General features: G+C 33.8%; 2 protein-coding genes across 2 annotated transcripts in view; one reads left to right on the top strand and one right to left on the bottom strand.

The window, feature by feature from the left end:
• LOC111506369 (ornithine aminotransferase, mitochondrial) overlaps positions 1 to 2783 on the bottom strand; it is a 39220-nt gene extending 36437 nt beyond the window's left edge. The window contains exon 1 of the mRNA XM_023161419.2: positions 2571 to 2783. Within this exon, the coding sequence (XP_023017187.2) occupies positions 2571 to 2751 (181 nt within the window). The 5' untranslated portion in view covers positions 2752 to 2783. The remainder of the gene's footprint in view (positions 1 to 2570) is intronic.
• Positions 1 to 17321, top strand: part of Remo (Remoulade) — a 99591-nt gene that overhangs the window by 74680 nt on the left and 7590 nt on the right. The window lies entirely within an intron of this gene.

The following is a 17321-nucleotide window of genomic DNA, read 5'->3' as shown; positions in this document are numbered from 1 at the left end:
GAACGCCTCAATACAGGTAGTCCAGGTTCTTTAGGTAAATTTGCCTGTATTTGGGTTACATCAGGTACTATTCTTTGTGTAGGATCTTCTCTAGGTTTACTGTTTCTAGGAGTGTGTTATGATTGGTATTTGAGTTTTGAGTTATTTTCTTCCTCAATGCTGATAAACAGTTTTTGATTTATTTCGTTAACTGTTTTTTTCTGGCATTATTTTTCGAAAAATTCGAAAATAAATTGCACTTCCACGTTGCCACTTTTTCCTGGTACATAATGGTGTTTTCAGATTTGTTATCCGACGTTTCGTCTTCTGGACACCATCACTAACTTTATTTTTTCGTTTGGGCGTTATATTGGATTTTTTCTGTTTTGAATAGAACCAGATTTTAACTTTTCAATGATCATAAGTTATCATTCATTTTCAAAAAATTGGAGACATTGAAAAAAATTAATTCTTATCATAATCATAAACTTTGATGTTTCCAAATTTGACTTTCAATTTGATGCACTCAATGATATTTTGTTATTGTACAAGTCATTGAATTTTTGGCAAAAAATGGCGTTCACGAATGAAGAAAAAAGAGATATATACAAATTTATAACAAATACGATAGAAACAGTGTTAGTTCATCGGAATTGTATTTAAAATCATATCTCGAAGGACGACAACCACATAGAACTACGTTCAATTTATTGGAACAAAATTTTACCGAGTTTGGTTCATTTGAAAAGCCGAGGAAAAAATACGGAGACAGAATGGACCAGGAAACTGAAGAGAATTTGATGAGTAAGTATGTCCATTTCGATAAAAATTAATAATTTGCAGATGAACATGAGCTCGGGAAAATCTACACGTCAAATTTCCTCCGAAATGATTATTTGTCATACAAGTGCTTGGAGACATCTCAAAAAATGCTGTTTAAAATGTATCAAAATACACATATCTCAAAATTTGCATCCAGGTGATCCCGAAAGGCAATTAGAATCTTGTAATTGCTAATAACCTGATTTTCCTGTTTTCCTGGAAAATTTAATTTGGACAGATGAAAGCACTTTTACGAAATGTGGGATATTCAACGGAAAAACACATTTGGAGCATAAACAACCCCAGGCAGTTCCGAGAAATTCGACCTCAAGTGCGATTCAGTATATTAACATGTGGGCAGGAATTTACAAAGATAGAATTATAGGTTCTCATTTATTTGACGGAATTCTGAATGAAGAAACCACCAGTTTCTAATGTTGATTTTCGAAGACTATTTGAATGATCTACCTTTGGCTAACAACAACATCTAGTTTCAACATGATCATGCTCCACCGCACACTACCAGACGAGTATCTAATTACCTAACTGAAAGGTTTGATGATGAATGGATAGGACAAAATGGGCCAGTGAGGTGGCCAACAAGGTCTATGGACAAATAGAGTTTATGGTCAGAGGGAATATATATTAATCGTACAGTGAATAATATTCAATGAAAGGAATAGTTGTGTTATCATGAACAAGGCCAGCATTTTGAGCATTTGCTGTGATGTACTTTTGTCTTTACATTTTAGTTAATTATTGTTATTTGTTAAAAGTTCTATTTTCATTGAAAAAGACACAATATCTAATTTACCTCATACACACCTTATTTATCAAATTTTGATTTTTGATTCTGTCTCCGTATTTTTTCATTTGTCAAAAGACAAATTATAATGTTTTGATCCAAATAGGTTGGATAAAAAAATTGGATAGTCTTTAAAACGTCACCAGATGATTCATATTTATTTTTATATAGAAAATTTTCAAAATTGAAGTTACTGAGAAATTAGATTTTGTTTCAAAAAGCTAATATATCAAATGCAGTAATTTTTTGCCCTTTCTACATTTGTATTCATTTTTAAATTAAATATCCTGATTATTTTATAGATCTGTAGAAGGTAACAATCCTAAATAAAAAACTATTTCAAATATAAATTATCCGTCTCAAAGTAAAATATTTAAACAAAATTAGTTTTCACGGTATTTCAATTATCTTCGCATCATACAGAATATATCATTGGAAAATTCATATTGACACCCTAGTCCAACGTCTATCAATACTATTTTTAACGCATTATGATAAACAGTGTCGGCCGCCTCTTTTGAAGTTCTTTATAGCAAGTCACTTTCAATGGATTCTTAGCGGCGTCCTCAAGGGACATAGCGGGTAGAAATATCTCAGTGACTTTGTAGATGAATTGCAGTGCCACTTGCTTGAGACGACTATGTTGCTTTCTTTGATGTACCGGCATGTTTGTATTCTTGAAATTCTTTCACTCTCAGTTAATACCGAATGGACTATAGTGTGACATATTTCTATCCGCTAATTTCCACATTTGTTACGCGAGAAAGATAAATGCATTCCTAATGACACATTGAATTATTACTCCTAATCTACAGACTCATTACTTTTAGTACCTCTTCTGCACATAGGTATAAGAAAAAGGAAACATATAATAAAAAATAGCATGTACCTGTATGTTACTAATTAAAACTAGAAATGATTCCTACCACGAAGGATTACCCAATATTTATAACACAAGACCTACCTTTGCCTTTGGATAAAGCTACAGGTAACGGATGGTAATTATGTGCTGCGTACTTTTTCTCTCTATCCATCACTTCTTTCGAACTAGTAACTGTACTGTAGGATGAACTTATTTTCGTAATTCTCAGGCATTTTTTGTAAATAATTCTTGAAGCATTTGTAGACGGCAACATGGTGAACATTATAGTTATTGAATGTTAATACAGAATGTTTTATGTTATCACGATATATATGCCAAAGGTTACAAATATTACCAGATTGCTTTCGAAATAGTTTAGTTGAGATTAAGACATTACGTTTGAATGCACAATTTAATGACGGTGTTATCATGGAAAACTTTTTATCCAGAACCAGTTTTCTAAACTAAACTAATCCTATATAACCAGAAAAACAAGCATTTAATATGGAGACATTTTTATGACAAAATATAGTCGATCCATTTTTTGATTTATTTCATAAACAAAAAAAAAACAAAGGCAAACTTTTCTATGAATATTTTTATGATATGTCAAATCTGGTTTTCTTCGGGATGAAGCATTTATAAATTCATAAATTGATATCAAAACTGCTTTACAAGCTACATCTGAAGACAGGAAAGCCAAATTTAAGTGGACTATTAGATGTATCTGGAGAATGAAATGACAAATCGATCTGAAAATTTGGTAGTGGCTATTAGTAAATACGGTCTATGATTTCAAGATTTAGAATTGAGTACAGTGCAGTACAGTTTCATATACCACCTTTGTTTTCTTAAATAGAATACCGTGTATATTTCAACATTTTTGGATACCATAACGAATTATAAACAACTTTCATACTTATAAGAAACGTTTCAAATTTTTTCATTATTTTTCAACAAAATCTAATTTTGATAAAAATTGGGTAATGCCGAATGTGGACATTAATTTAAAGAAATTCATCGATAATTGGGATCTTAAAGAATTTTGACTCCTGTATCTCAATCGATAGTTTGTGCTGATAGTTTTTGGGTACGTTCACATTCGTTTGCATAGTCGGCATCACTGATGGACTCGATAGTCAGTAAGGCCCGTTCAGGTAAGTCCTAGGTGAAAAATTATTTTTATTTGTTGCATTTTTTATTTTGGCTGGAAAATTTTACATCCACAGCGGCGAGTTTTTAAATCTGAATGATGTCTCTACTTGTACTGTGTCAGACATGTATTGAATGATGTCATCATTCACAGATCACATCACAAAAAATCACCTCTGTATGCAGGGGCATATTTAATCAACTTATTGCCTGAAAGCATGAAATCGGAAACAAAAATAAAAACTTTTAAACATATACTGAAAAAGTTCTTAATCCAAGGAGCATTTTATACTTTAGACGATTTTATTCAAAAGTGTGGCTGATTCATTTTCATCTATGTAGTATGCATTATATGTACTGTTTTTAATATGTATCCATCCAATATGTTTTAAATTTTGTGTGAAATTGACTATTATTAATGTGTTTGTACTTGTTGTTTGTTTTTCATTTTTTTTGACATATCTCATGTTGTAAGAACAACCCAAAGAGACAAATAAATTATCTATCTATCTATCTATCCATAAATATGTTAGGTCTTGAAATTGACGTTCCCGAACTGAATGTGGGTTTGTATCGCTTCAGTAGTGAGAATTCCGCTTGTTGAATATCCCATTTTTGGTAAATTTCGCTTTGTCGCTCCATATAATATTCCTCAAAAATTTGTGGTTTTCTTGATTTTTCATAATGAAGAACTCCGCAAAGTTAATTCTTCTCTCATAATCGGAAAGCTTCAGGCCATGGACTAAAGTATGAGAATACGGATGCCATTTATGTTTTGCTAATATTCTCTGCATGGACATTTTATTGAATACAAAATCTCGTGCCGCATCTTTGAAAGAAGCTTAATCTTCAATCTTACGTGATTCGTAAGATTGAAGATTAAGCTTCTAATGATATCTGGGGATAGTTTCGGTTTTTCTGGATACCTTGTAGCATAAGCATCACATGTTCTTGTTAACACCTTATTGTATTCGCCATAAATCACCAATAAGTTAAAGAAATCGTGATTATTATAATCAGCACGAGCCATATTGTACTTTCTGAGAGCACGAATCTGACAATTAACAACTTTATTTCATTTGTCACCAAACATTGTGTTGAGAGATGGACAGCAGCCTATACTAGAAATATCAACATTTCGGGAAAGTATGTAAATAATGGAATATCTCCAAAATTATAAGTTTTGGGTATAGGGAAGTGTATCATAACTAGGGCTTATTTTCATAATAGAATTGAACCTTGAGGAAAAAATGGGGGTTCCCATTTGAAAAAGTTGAGATTTTTTATTTTTCTCATTCACTTATTGGGCCCTAGTTTTTGCCCACCCTGTAGATCATTCAGTGGACGTGAAAATGATGCGTGATCCGTTCAATTATCCTTCAATTATCACGATTCACTAGCTGCATATTTTTAAAAATGTTAATTTACATAAAAATGACGTATGTTCGAGGGGCTGCATCTGTCACTTTTTCTGAAAAAAAACTCGAATAACTCGAAAACGGTTCATTTTGGATATAGGATATGATACATGAGTTAGAATCTAAATCATGGGAAGAATTCAAAAATGGGGTGAAATGCAAGATGTGCCATTAAAAATAACAAAGATGACGTCACTTCCAGTGAAACCCGAAACATCAGCTCAACGATAATATTACAGTTGAATTCTTCATTAGTTCTTCACCAATCCTACCAATTTTCAGAATCGCCCAACTCTCAGTTTTCTATATATAGATTGCGTTAACTCGTCAAGATATACCCTGTATATAGATTAATTTCTCTAATACACATCTCTTCCTTACAGAAAATACACCTCAATAAAAACATTTGATACTGATAAATAGCTGATCTTTTAATTCTTACAATGGATTAAATCATTCTGGAGATTTCAACTCACTCCGTCTCCGTAAACATATGTTGCTTTCACTTTGGGTAAATTTCTGAAATGTCGGTTTGACGGTCACTTGACTCTATTTCTAAATTAGCGTTTTCTGACCTTGGTGATAAAAAATTGTTGTTTACAATATTGGGACAACATTGGGACAAGATTGACCATTTTCTCTGGATGAATAAGAAAGGACTTGTCACCTAGGTATATTCAAAGTTTACCGAATACTATAAGTTGGTTCACTCCAAGGAATTCGTTTGTCGGTACGGCTCAGGATTGCATTTTTTGCGATTTCCATAAATCATATCGCCGACAAACGATGTCCGGAAGCCGCCGGCCGCATGACAGTTATACGAGGGCAGTTCCTATTCGCGATATCTACAGGGGACGTTCCGAAGTTGAAACTTCGCTTGCTCGGTTGTATCAGACAATAAACAAAGATACGAAAGTAGTTGTTTGTCGATCAACTTCTAGAAACATGATAGATAAACTCATGAATAAATTATCTAAGAAACAGATCAGAGTGATTTACTGATGAAATGATAAACACGTTCAGGAAAACATGTTTTATTAACAAAAATAATACAATTATATAATGTTATATGTTTATAAATGATTTAAAATATTCAATTTTGCATTGCATGATTTATGTTTCCTAACAATCTTCATGTCCTGGTTCATGAATTTTAAAGTAAAGTATATCCGAACTCTTGTATATAAAGATATATAATAATCGAAGGGGAATTTTTGACATGGATGTGAGAAAAGAATTTTCGAATATTTTGTTTTCAAATACTGTCCAATTCCCTTCTCACTGCCGATTTTATCAAAATTTTCAATGAATATGTTTTCCATCTCTATTACATGGTCAACAATATCTCTTGATGGTACGGTTAATCCACCAAACGATGATTTGTCGGTACTGTAAGCCTTTAGCTTACAGAAAATTACATCTTGATCAAGAAGGTTTCCTGAGGATTTGCTAAAATGTATGCAAATGTCACACGAATGTTGCATGAGACATTTTTTCATGAGGTATCCTGTGACATAGACAAGAGCGTTTCCTTCGGGACTTTTAAGGTTCTTATAATCTCGAGTGAAAACTTTCAGAGGAGCATAGTTTGGAATGTCGGGTCTAGCAAGGATGTATCGACATTGTTCAGTTAATTCTGGCGTCAAACTTAACAAAACGTCATTAACATCATCCATACAATTAGCACCTTCACTAGAATCAAAATATTTCAAAGCAAATATTTTTTTGAAAGCTCTACAAAACTGTATGGGTGTTGGATTCTTTGCGTTGCCGGAACAATTTCTGATCTGTCCAAAAAAATTCTCCAAACAATCTTGATTCAAATTACGCGTGAACAAATATTTATAATCGCGTTCTTTCAACATCTCCCACAAGGCAAAAACTGCTTTCAAAGTCAACTTCCACCCAAAAATGAATTTCAATTGTTTCGTGACATTTTTGCCATCGTGTTTTTTTACTTGGAGATTTTGAAACATGACATAGGCTTCTTGAAGACATTTCATCTGCATTTCCGTTCCCATAAAAGCCTGACATTTCTCAAAATTGCTCAAATTCAATAAATCAAAAAGATCATTCATTTTTTTAATGAAATCAGCAGTAACTAATGCTTCCTTGGACAAAATATTGAAGTCAATGTATGTGTGCATAGCCACGGCTACAGAGTGACTCAAAACTTGGGAAGCCAACTTGACTTTCATTTTTTGAAAATTATTTGGATAAATGTGGTCATTATTAAGTTTAGGAGCCAATTTATATTGTTTAGTTCTATCATAATTATACATTGTTTCTATGTAATGTTTTCTTGTTTCTCCACCCTGAAGTAAAAACTGATAGGAAAACAAATTGTTTCGTGTCGACTTCAGTAAGTGCGGGATGTCAAACAAATATACAAGTTTATGATCGTCTATCAGAAATATGGGATTTTCGTCTGTAACATTCAAAGTTTTCACCAACTTCTGAAAATTTGAACCCTGATCGGAAACCACCCCCATGACATTTAGGCCTATACTTTTGCATCTTCGTACCGTTTTGAACAAAATATCTTTCAAATTATCAGAAGTTGCTGATGTCTTATAGAAAAAGTATGCAAGTGATATTTTCCAATTGCTTGCCAAACCTCTGACCATTACTGTTAGAGCACTACTTGCTATGTCAGTAGAGGTCCCATTCAAACTCGTTTGGAAACCTACTATTTTGTCTCTGGAAATATCATAATAAAGATGAGATTTCAAAGATATTTCGTCTAGGCATAAAATACAATCTCTTTCTTTCTCCTTCATGAGCCCAATCCTGAATTCAATAACACGAAAAATAAAATCGTTGAAGCCTGGTTCAACAATACAATTTTTCGTGAAACGATGAAGTGTACTTTTTGACGGTAATCTACAAATTGTTGAAAATTTTTTGTACGCTTTCGGACCAAGAAAATAAACAGTCAATGCAAACTGTTTGAATTCGTCACTATACCTGGACCCTTTTGGTGCTTTATTTATCAAAGAAAGCTGTGCTTTCAAGAGCTTACAATATTGCTCAGGATATTTTCGATCCAGAAACTTGAAAACATCATCCAGAGTAATTCCGGTTTCGTCCAGTGCTCTTTTCGATGTTGAAGCTACTGTTTTCTCAAGTGATACAATTTTTTTTCGTAATGCCACTTTTCTTGGAGTTCCCGAAGAGAGTTTAGCAGATGTTTGGCTGCATTCATCGAAAAGAAAGATGTACGTACTTTCAATAATTGTTTTCTTGTCATCGTTTTTGTTTCCGAAGCATATAAAAATAGATCAGGTAAGTATATAATATAACGAAAAGATATTTCACCTCGTGATCCTAATTGATCCGTTTGAACCTGAGCATCAATGTAAATAAAATCCTTGCTAGTACCGGCAATGTCATCATCATCTGGAAGGTTTAAACAACAAAATTGATATTGTAAATTTCATATGTTAAAAAGTGGAATAAGATTTTTTCATCATTTGAATCTATAAACTTCACTGAACCAACCTTTCTGAGAACCATCTTGAGGCAGACGCAATGAAGGAACAGCATAGCTATGAATACGAGAATTCACAATATCATCGGCTCTAAAATGTAAGCTGCAAATTTTAATTCTATTGTGACTCTGCTCTGGGGTAAGATTAGCATATCTATGATTCCCAATGAAGCCTAATACATTTTTCCAACGTTGACACCTAAAAAAAAATTCAAGTATATCAATCGATAAACTGAACATTTTGAAAAAAGATTGAAATGAGTTTGGATTGGCAAATGCCGGCGGTATATTTCGATATGAATAATTTTATACAACAAAACCATAAAAGGTATAGATAGGTAAAATAAAAATTAATGGTGAATATATTGAATGCATACCTTTCACTGTACTTTGGGCAGCGGAAAAACGAAATACCTGGGCTCCCCACCGTACTCAGACAACCATCCACTGAGCAATACGTCGACATTTTCACAAAATAAATATTTCGAACTCCGAACGAACACAACACAATCACAATACCAAAGTTTACCGATTCTGTAGTCTTTGACAATACCAAACAATACGGACAACCTTTATATCTCGTGTGCGACGAGAACTGGTAACTTCAAGCGACACACTGTACTACCTCGGCTGGTAATTACCCGCTGTCGCTAGCGGGCGGCGAGATTTCTCAGATGTCGAAAAATGAGCGAGTGACACGTCTTATAGTATTCTGTAGTCTTTGGTATATTCTGTAGTAGTCGAAATAACTTGGAACGCTTTTCTTTCGATTTTCGGTCTTAACTGATTCTTCCACTTAACCCCCAAATCAGTCAGTTATTTTATGTCGTGTTTACACAACAGAAAATAAACTTCTACCTTTATTTCCAAATATGAACCTTGATTTCTAATATTTATTGTAGACACTAAATATTTTCTAGATCCTGTCTTTTTACCAATCTTCACTTGAAAAAATGGCTGTAATATTCCTCTATATTTTCTTTGTTTATCTTGATTTTAAGTTATTGTGGATTTTGTAGTAGTCGAAATAACTTGAAACGCTTTTCTTTCGATTTTCGGTCTTGCCTTTTGCAAGTCGTTTCTCCATCGTCTGTAGACACTAAATATGTTCTAGATCCCGTCTTTTTTACCCATATTCTCTTCATAAAATGGCTTTAATATTCCTTTTTATTTTTTTTGTTTATCTTGATTTCAAGTTACTGTGTTTTCAACTGATGGGAGTAATAGATCAAATTTCGATGGCAGTCGTCAGCCCAGAAGTAACTTTGAAGGAGTCTCACCTGTAGTAGAATGTGTAGTGATTCAACATTGGAAAAGATATCTATTCATTACGAAATCCACATCACTATGACCCTTCAAAGTTCCTTTCTTCATGATTTTAACATGATTGTTAGATGTGCTATGCCACACTGTTTCAGAAATTTAGGAAACAGGTTAGAGCAATATGTTGGTGAAGAATTTGAAAATTAAGCACACATTTCGCAAGAATTTGCGCTGTTCTCTATATCTTTGTCAGTGTTGGCCACCAAAAGAAAGATTGAGCTAGCGCCTTCATTTTTACTGTACTCATATGGGATTCGAGTAATTATCCAATAATATAATTTTTTAATTTCTCCGGAATGATTAATCTGTATCCCCAAAGTAAGCAATCTTGCTCGACGTTGAACTTATTTTTCGCAAAAAATATTGTTGCATATTTGAATCCATACATGTTGTTGACCATCCATTGACAACGTAAAAAATGATTGTACTCAAAAGTTGGCCCTTTTGTGTGCCCTGTTTTATTTCGTTGAACTTAAGAGGTATGTTGTGATTTGGTACGAATTTTCGAAATATGGAATTAGTAGTTGGTTTAAGCCGATTCCAAAATATCCCCTGACCAATTTTCTTCTTGAAATGACCTCTACATACGTCGCACGACACGATATTGACCTACGACATACCCTTAACCTACGTCACGCGACACAAGCAACATGACTTTGAGGTAGGGTTTTGGTTTTAACCTTGAAATGACCTTCATTTTCTCCAATGTGACTTTAAACGATTGTTTCGAGTTGAGCCTTAAACGACTTTCATTGATTTATGCGGTTATTTCGGAAATTCAAGGATTTGACTTTGAACAGCCTCCAGCTGCATGGACGAAGAAGTTTTTGGAGTGCGTTTATAGTTTGACTTTGAGTGACCTTCTGCAATATCATATGCCTTTGCTGAAGTGAGTTTGAGGGCGCTCATGTAGTCTATTACCCTCTCCCACTTTTTGAAAGAACATATAAAAGATGGGTCACTCACTCACAGGAGTCAGTTTGATATCACGCGTACTGAATATCCGTACACATACACCGTGTTAGCAATCACATGTTGAAAATTAGTCCTTTGCTCACACAAGTTTCGACTTCTGAGGGTTGTCGTTCGTAGGGGTGCGACAGCTGGTTAACGGAATAACAGATTTTGAACAGACAGATATGTTTCGCTGTAATAGGTGCGGTAAAAGTTTCAGCCGTAATGATAACATGCGTCGTCATCAAATGCATTCCTGTAAGCCGCATGATGATGCAGCTCCTCCAGCAAAGCGACCCAGAGGGCATTTTGCCCAGCCAAGTTCAGTTCAGGAATTGTGCAACTATTGTAATAGAATGGTGCTTGCGAATAGGATGACTTCACATCTCAAAACATTGGACCACGGAACAAATTCCTGTAAAGAATTCGAAGATGGTGTAAAAATTATCAACAGCGCATTTCAATACAGGATAGTTAGCTATGGGGTCGAAAGTAAGAATCCGCATTCATTTTTCCAATCATTTTTCAGTGAAGTGAGTCAGAAAGTTGTGCCTTTGATTGATGGAATGGTGCAAGTTCATAACGTCTTGAAAGTGAACATGGAGTTGTTTGGATCTAATGACCTTGGGGAGGTATATAGGACTTTTGTCGACACGTTGTCAGCAAAAGCTGTGGAATTTCAGGAACGTGATTCATTAAACAAATAATATTTTCACAGGTTGGACTCTGGAAAAAGTTGTTTTCATCGAAGTGAACATCAACAAATATAGACCTCTCAGTGGATCTTCCTATTTCAAATTTCCAGAGTTCATCGCTTTGAAGAGGACAGTTGTTAATGTGAGAAATGAGGACCATTTTTGATTAGCTTGGGTGGTGACATTAGCTCTTCGACCAGGGCAAACGAGAAGTTCTTGAGTAGAATCGTATTCATCCTTCATCCATCCTTCAGAGATGTTCTTATCGTTGAAGGTATAGATTTTCTAATGAAATTACGTGATATTCCAAAATGTAAGAATATAAATGATTGCCCAGGCAATGCTCATTCGTTAGAAATAACTTTCGAAAACAACAAACGGAAATATGTAATTGTTGGCCCTCTTTATTCTGCACAGCGGAAACTTGGTCGCCGTGTAAATTTATTGAACATCACTGATGAATCTGCTGATAACCACTATTGCTGGATGAAAGATTAGTTCCATCGCAAATTTCATCTCATGGGCATAGGATGTATGTGTGTGTTTGATGTATTTTTCAAACGAGCGCAAATTATTGCGACATCAGTTGAATGATTGCAATTTTTATCATCGTTCTGAGGGCTGTACCAGAAAATATATTAGAATTTGAACATTTTGAAAAGAACTTGAAAGTCCCCTTCGTAGTTTACGCAGATTTTGAGTCACTTCTGAAGCTTATACATGCAAATGAACCGGATGCTACACGTTCCATCACAAATAAATCATTTATTCATGAGCCTTACACATTTTCATACCGTTTTCGTTGTTTTTTCGATGATTCAGTCTCCAGATTTGTTTTATATCGTAGGGCTAATGCTTCTAAAGTATTTGTAGCCAGACTGGAGTCTGACCCGAGCGTTATCTACTATACATTTTTCAATAGCATCGTGCCAATGAAGCCGTTAACCAAATCGAAGGAGAATGCATTTTTAACCGCTGATACATGCTGCATTTATGAGAAACCCTTCGGATTGAGTGATGTCAGAGTGGGAGATCACTGTCACCTGACAGGTAGAAAAAGATATGGAGCTGCACAAGTCACCGAATTTGGTTCCAATAATTTTCTATAATTTGAGCGGCTATGACAGCCACTGGTTCATAAAAAGGAAGTCAAACATCGGTCAAACAAAAAGAAATTACATTTCTTTCCGTAAGCATCTATTGGAGGGTACCACAATAGATACATTTGGTAAATTGAAAAAACAATTCTTGAAGCTAAGATTTATCCATAGCTTTAGGTTCATGGCGTCATCACTGCAGCAGTTAGGATAGAGCTTGTCTTTGAAAACACAATGGAGAACGTTGATAATGGAAATTATATTTGGCTTGTGGCTTATTGGGAGTCTATAAGGCGTGCCACTGGTCTAAATGCCCTCATTTCCATCTTCTCAGAGGACTTTATCGCCATTCATATGGGTAGAGTAAAAATAAATTACAGTAAACCTTTATATCTTGATATTTCGGATTCATCGGATTTATCTGAAACAGTTATGTATGAGTTTTTTTTTTAATTTTTATAAATTCATAAAAAACATTATGGGCCAAATACTTCTCATCTCTACACTGATACCGACTCTCTCATTCTCAAAATTGTCACGGATAATTTTTATGATTTAATGAGGGAAAATGTGAACAAATTCGATAAATCTGATTACAAAGTTGCAAATCAGTTTGCTATGCCTATAACTGTGACAATATCGGGAAATATGAAAGAAGAATTTCCTAATAATCCAATTATTAGTTCTTATGATACTGGCGCAAAAGCATATCATGTCAAATAATGTCAATCATATCATGTCAAATCCATTAGTGATGAATTGAAGAGGGCAAAAGGAATAAAAAAGGCGGTCATACAAAATCAAATGTCACTTGATGATTATAGGAAAATAGTCGAATCGAATTGTGCCATTGCATAAGAATGTTTTTTGTTGAATAATAAAAGTGGTACAAAGTCAGGATGAAACATTACAAAATTAATCGATTGTTGAACTTGATACAACTGGGATGAGTATTGCATTACATGAAATTCAAACTTCAGAGTAAGACAGTGGTTTATATTATACGTACTTAAACTTTTTCACTTATTGAAATTCGGTTGAACTTGCGCAATCTTACCCTAATAAAGATTGACCTCTTCGTTACATGCCACTGTTACGAATACAGAACAGCAAGTATTGAATTCCACTATGGAACAATCTTATGTGTTCTTGTTGGAAGATGAGTTAGGTTAAATAGTGTTCATTTTACAGAACTGCAGGATGTTTTAGTTGTATTCATAATTGGACAAATTTAGCCTGCCACCTACTTTGAGAATATTTTTGTGGTCTGAAAATGGGTTCAAAGCAAGAATCTTCGATTTCTTGCTTAGTGTTTTGTTTGATTGCAATGATGCTACTTCTGCTGCTTCTCTTTGGGTTAAGGTCACTAAACCGTCTATAGCGTGAAGTCGTTATACGGCCGTAATTCCAATCAAGTGACCAATTTTGGTAAATTACTAACAATCTTTTAACATATACTATTATTTGTTGCAACTTGAATATATTCCAAAATGCTTTGGATGGACCTTAATCGGATTCTTGAATGTTATGCAAGGTGGTGATCCTTTGTTTTCTTAACTCCGGCACTTTAGATAGGAACTTCACAGTTGATTTTGGCCAGTGGTCCATTGATTGTGAGAGCCAAGCAGGACCGATCCATCATAATTATAAGGTTAATACATTTTTGGGATAGATCTCGCTTGTTAACAAGTCTCCTGAGTTGTCTTTTGTTCTTACAAAATCTTTTTTCTACCATCGCTTTGGCTATAAGACAGCAGGAGCCTCGCAAGGAAGAGAAGCCGTCACAACCAGTGCTTGTTCTTCCCTACATCAGAGGATTATCGGAGAGGATAAGAAGAATTGGTTCCAAATACAACATCAGAACCTGTTTCAGATCCGGTAACACTATCCGTAGCAGCCTCACGAAAACCAGGCCACCAAACGCGGACTGCGATTCCAAGAATTGCATTTACTTGGCGACTTAATAATGGAAATATATAAATTTATTCCCAACAACCCAGATAGTAAAAAATATTTTGTAAATATTTAAAAAAAATATTGGGTAAATATTTGTAGCGACAGATTTTTCCTATAAATATTTGTTGTTCATTATTTCTTATTTAAAATTCTTCTTCGGTACGCTGCAAAACCATTTCACTAAAAAATTAAACACTGATAATAATATATTTTATTAATATACACAGTATTAAAGATTTTCATGCATGTTATTGCTATAAATTATGTTAAGCTTTTAGTCTTATTTCAATGTATAATAACTATATCATCAACTGATGATATCATGAGTAGTTTATTTATAGTTATTCATGAAAAGAACAAAAAAGATTCAAATATATTTTCGTTAAAAGAGGTCTGACTTAACACAAGCCTACATAGAACCGCTAAAATATTTTATAACAAAATAACAACAGGCACTATACCTACCTGCCTAATGCATTCAATAATCTCGATTTCGCAGTAGCTAAAAACAAGGAGACAGATTTTTTAATTGATTCGTCAGTCACATCATTATGCCTTTTTCTAACTGCAGCTTAAAAAGGAAAAAAAAGCAATTATTTTCATGTCAAATAATATTCATTCTTTTTGTTAAAACTGAACCAATCATACTCACAGACAACAGCTTCATAAATCTTCATAGAGCAAAAAGGGATTTTCTTCTTTTTGCCTTGTATACTGTAGAATATAGCTAAATTTTTGGCATTGCCATATATACACTTTTGTGTGAGTTGCTTCCTCCAGGAAGATATAGAAAACTCATCTGCAAATAAAACCATAATATTTTACCATATGAAGAGGTCAGGGGAAGAATGTACTTTGTTTAGTCTTACCACATTACAAATAAGAGACAAAGTACACTTTTTCCTTGCCAAATTAGCACTTCAACAATACAAACATTTTTGGTACAAATAAAATTAGTTTTGGAGGTAATGATTATCGGCAACTTTAAAAATTTGTTCTCATAACAAAATAATGTTCAAATTGAAATAATTCAAAAGATTATCTAAAATGGACAAAGTACATTTTTCCCCTGACCTCTCTTCATATGTTATAATTTTTTGTTGATTACAGAGAACCATAATCAATTAACTTATTAACTTAACTGGAATTATATTCGATTCATATTGTTGTTGTTGACCACTAGTCGCCGAACTTTCAGATTCTAAATTAAAAATATTCAAAAATGACGTAGTTTCTCGATGTCCTTTTTTTTAAAACGGTATTTTTTACAGTATAAAGAATTGCGTTGCTTATTCATGATAATACTTACACCATATAGTTCAAATTGAAACAACAAACAACTCTAACAAAGTATATCTACACAAAACACGTTTTGCACGTTGTCTCCAAAACTCTAACCTAAAAAGCCGGACAAAAGACAAAACAAAATATGGCTGTTCGTCCCGCACACGTTCACGTTCTACACCTCAATGCATGCTCAGTCACTGTGTCACTGATTACGCAAGAGTAGAACTCTGCTGTGTTGAAGAATTTCAATTTAAATTATAAAAATACAAAAAATAAGCATTAGAAATACTTAATTTTTGTTGGAATAAGTGAATAAATGCAAATTGTGATTTAAACTCTCAAAATATAAAGAAAACAAGATTAAATAAAATTTATAACTTGTATTTTACTTGGGCAGAAATATTTTTCAAAAACGAAAAATAAACTGTCTTTATAGTAGGTACCTATAACATCTTGGTTCAAATTAAAACTTCTTATATATTATTTATTCTTGTCGAAATATTTATAAAATATTTTTATAATAAAAGCTCTTGAATATTTTCTATACGTTAGAAATCGAATATTTGTTCTATATATTCAATAAAATATTACTTTTCGAATATATTGGAAATATTTATTGAATATTTGAAATGAAATATTGTAAAATAAATATTTAAAAAATATTTGTTATAGATAACAAATATTTGTAAAAGATATAAATATTTATATCATGCAAAGAAAATATTTACCAAATATTTGGTGCTATCGGGGAATATATAAAATTGTGACGAAACTGGTATCACCACGGTAACAGACCCGGGAAAAGTGCTCGCGGTGAACGAGGAAGCAACATTACGGTTATGTGTGCTATGAGTGCAGCTGGTAACTTTATACCGCCTATGTTTATTTTTGCCAGACGGAGAATGACGCCTTTATTAAAAAAAGATGGACCAGTTGGTGCAATATACACCAACTCTAAAAATGGCTGGATTAACGAAGACCTATTTGTCACTTGGCTCAAACATTTTGCTGCATTCGCTAAGCCTACCCAAGAATCACATGTGTTGGTAATTCTAGACAATCACAGCAGTCACATTTCCCTTCAAGCTTTTGATTTTTGCAAGGAAAACCACATTACCATGCTTTCCATTCCATCACACAGTTCCCACAGAACGCAGCCGCTGGATGTGTCTTTTTATGGGCCGTTGAAAGCTACTTATCGTAATGAATGCAACAGGCACATGAAGACACATTTGTCTTAAATAACTCCATACGACGTTGCAGGTCTTTTCAATAAAGCCTACGCACAAGTTGCTAATATTAGTAAAGCAGAATCTGGATTTCGAGCCACAGGAATTTTCCCATTGAACCCAAATATTTTTACTGATCAAGACTTTCTGGCAGCGTCATTGATGTTACAAGAATCGGAAAAAATTGCTGGAAACCAAGACCCAAACGTTCATAATTTTGAAGATGTTCAATCTATTGATATGGCAATAATT

Source organism: Leptinotarsa decemlineata, unplaced genomic scaffold (assembly GCF_025532065.1).
Source record: "Leptinotarsa decemlineata unplaced genomic scaffold, Ldec_3_MD MMD2_tig00000199_RagTag_RagTag, whole genome shotgun sequence".
Taxonomy (NCBI): Eukaryota; Metazoa; Arthropoda; class Insecta; order Coleoptera; family Chrysomelidae; genus Leptinotarsa; species Leptinotarsa decemlineata.
Note: the sequence above shows the minus strand (reverse complement) of the source record. Positions and strands in the feature narration are given on the sequence as shown.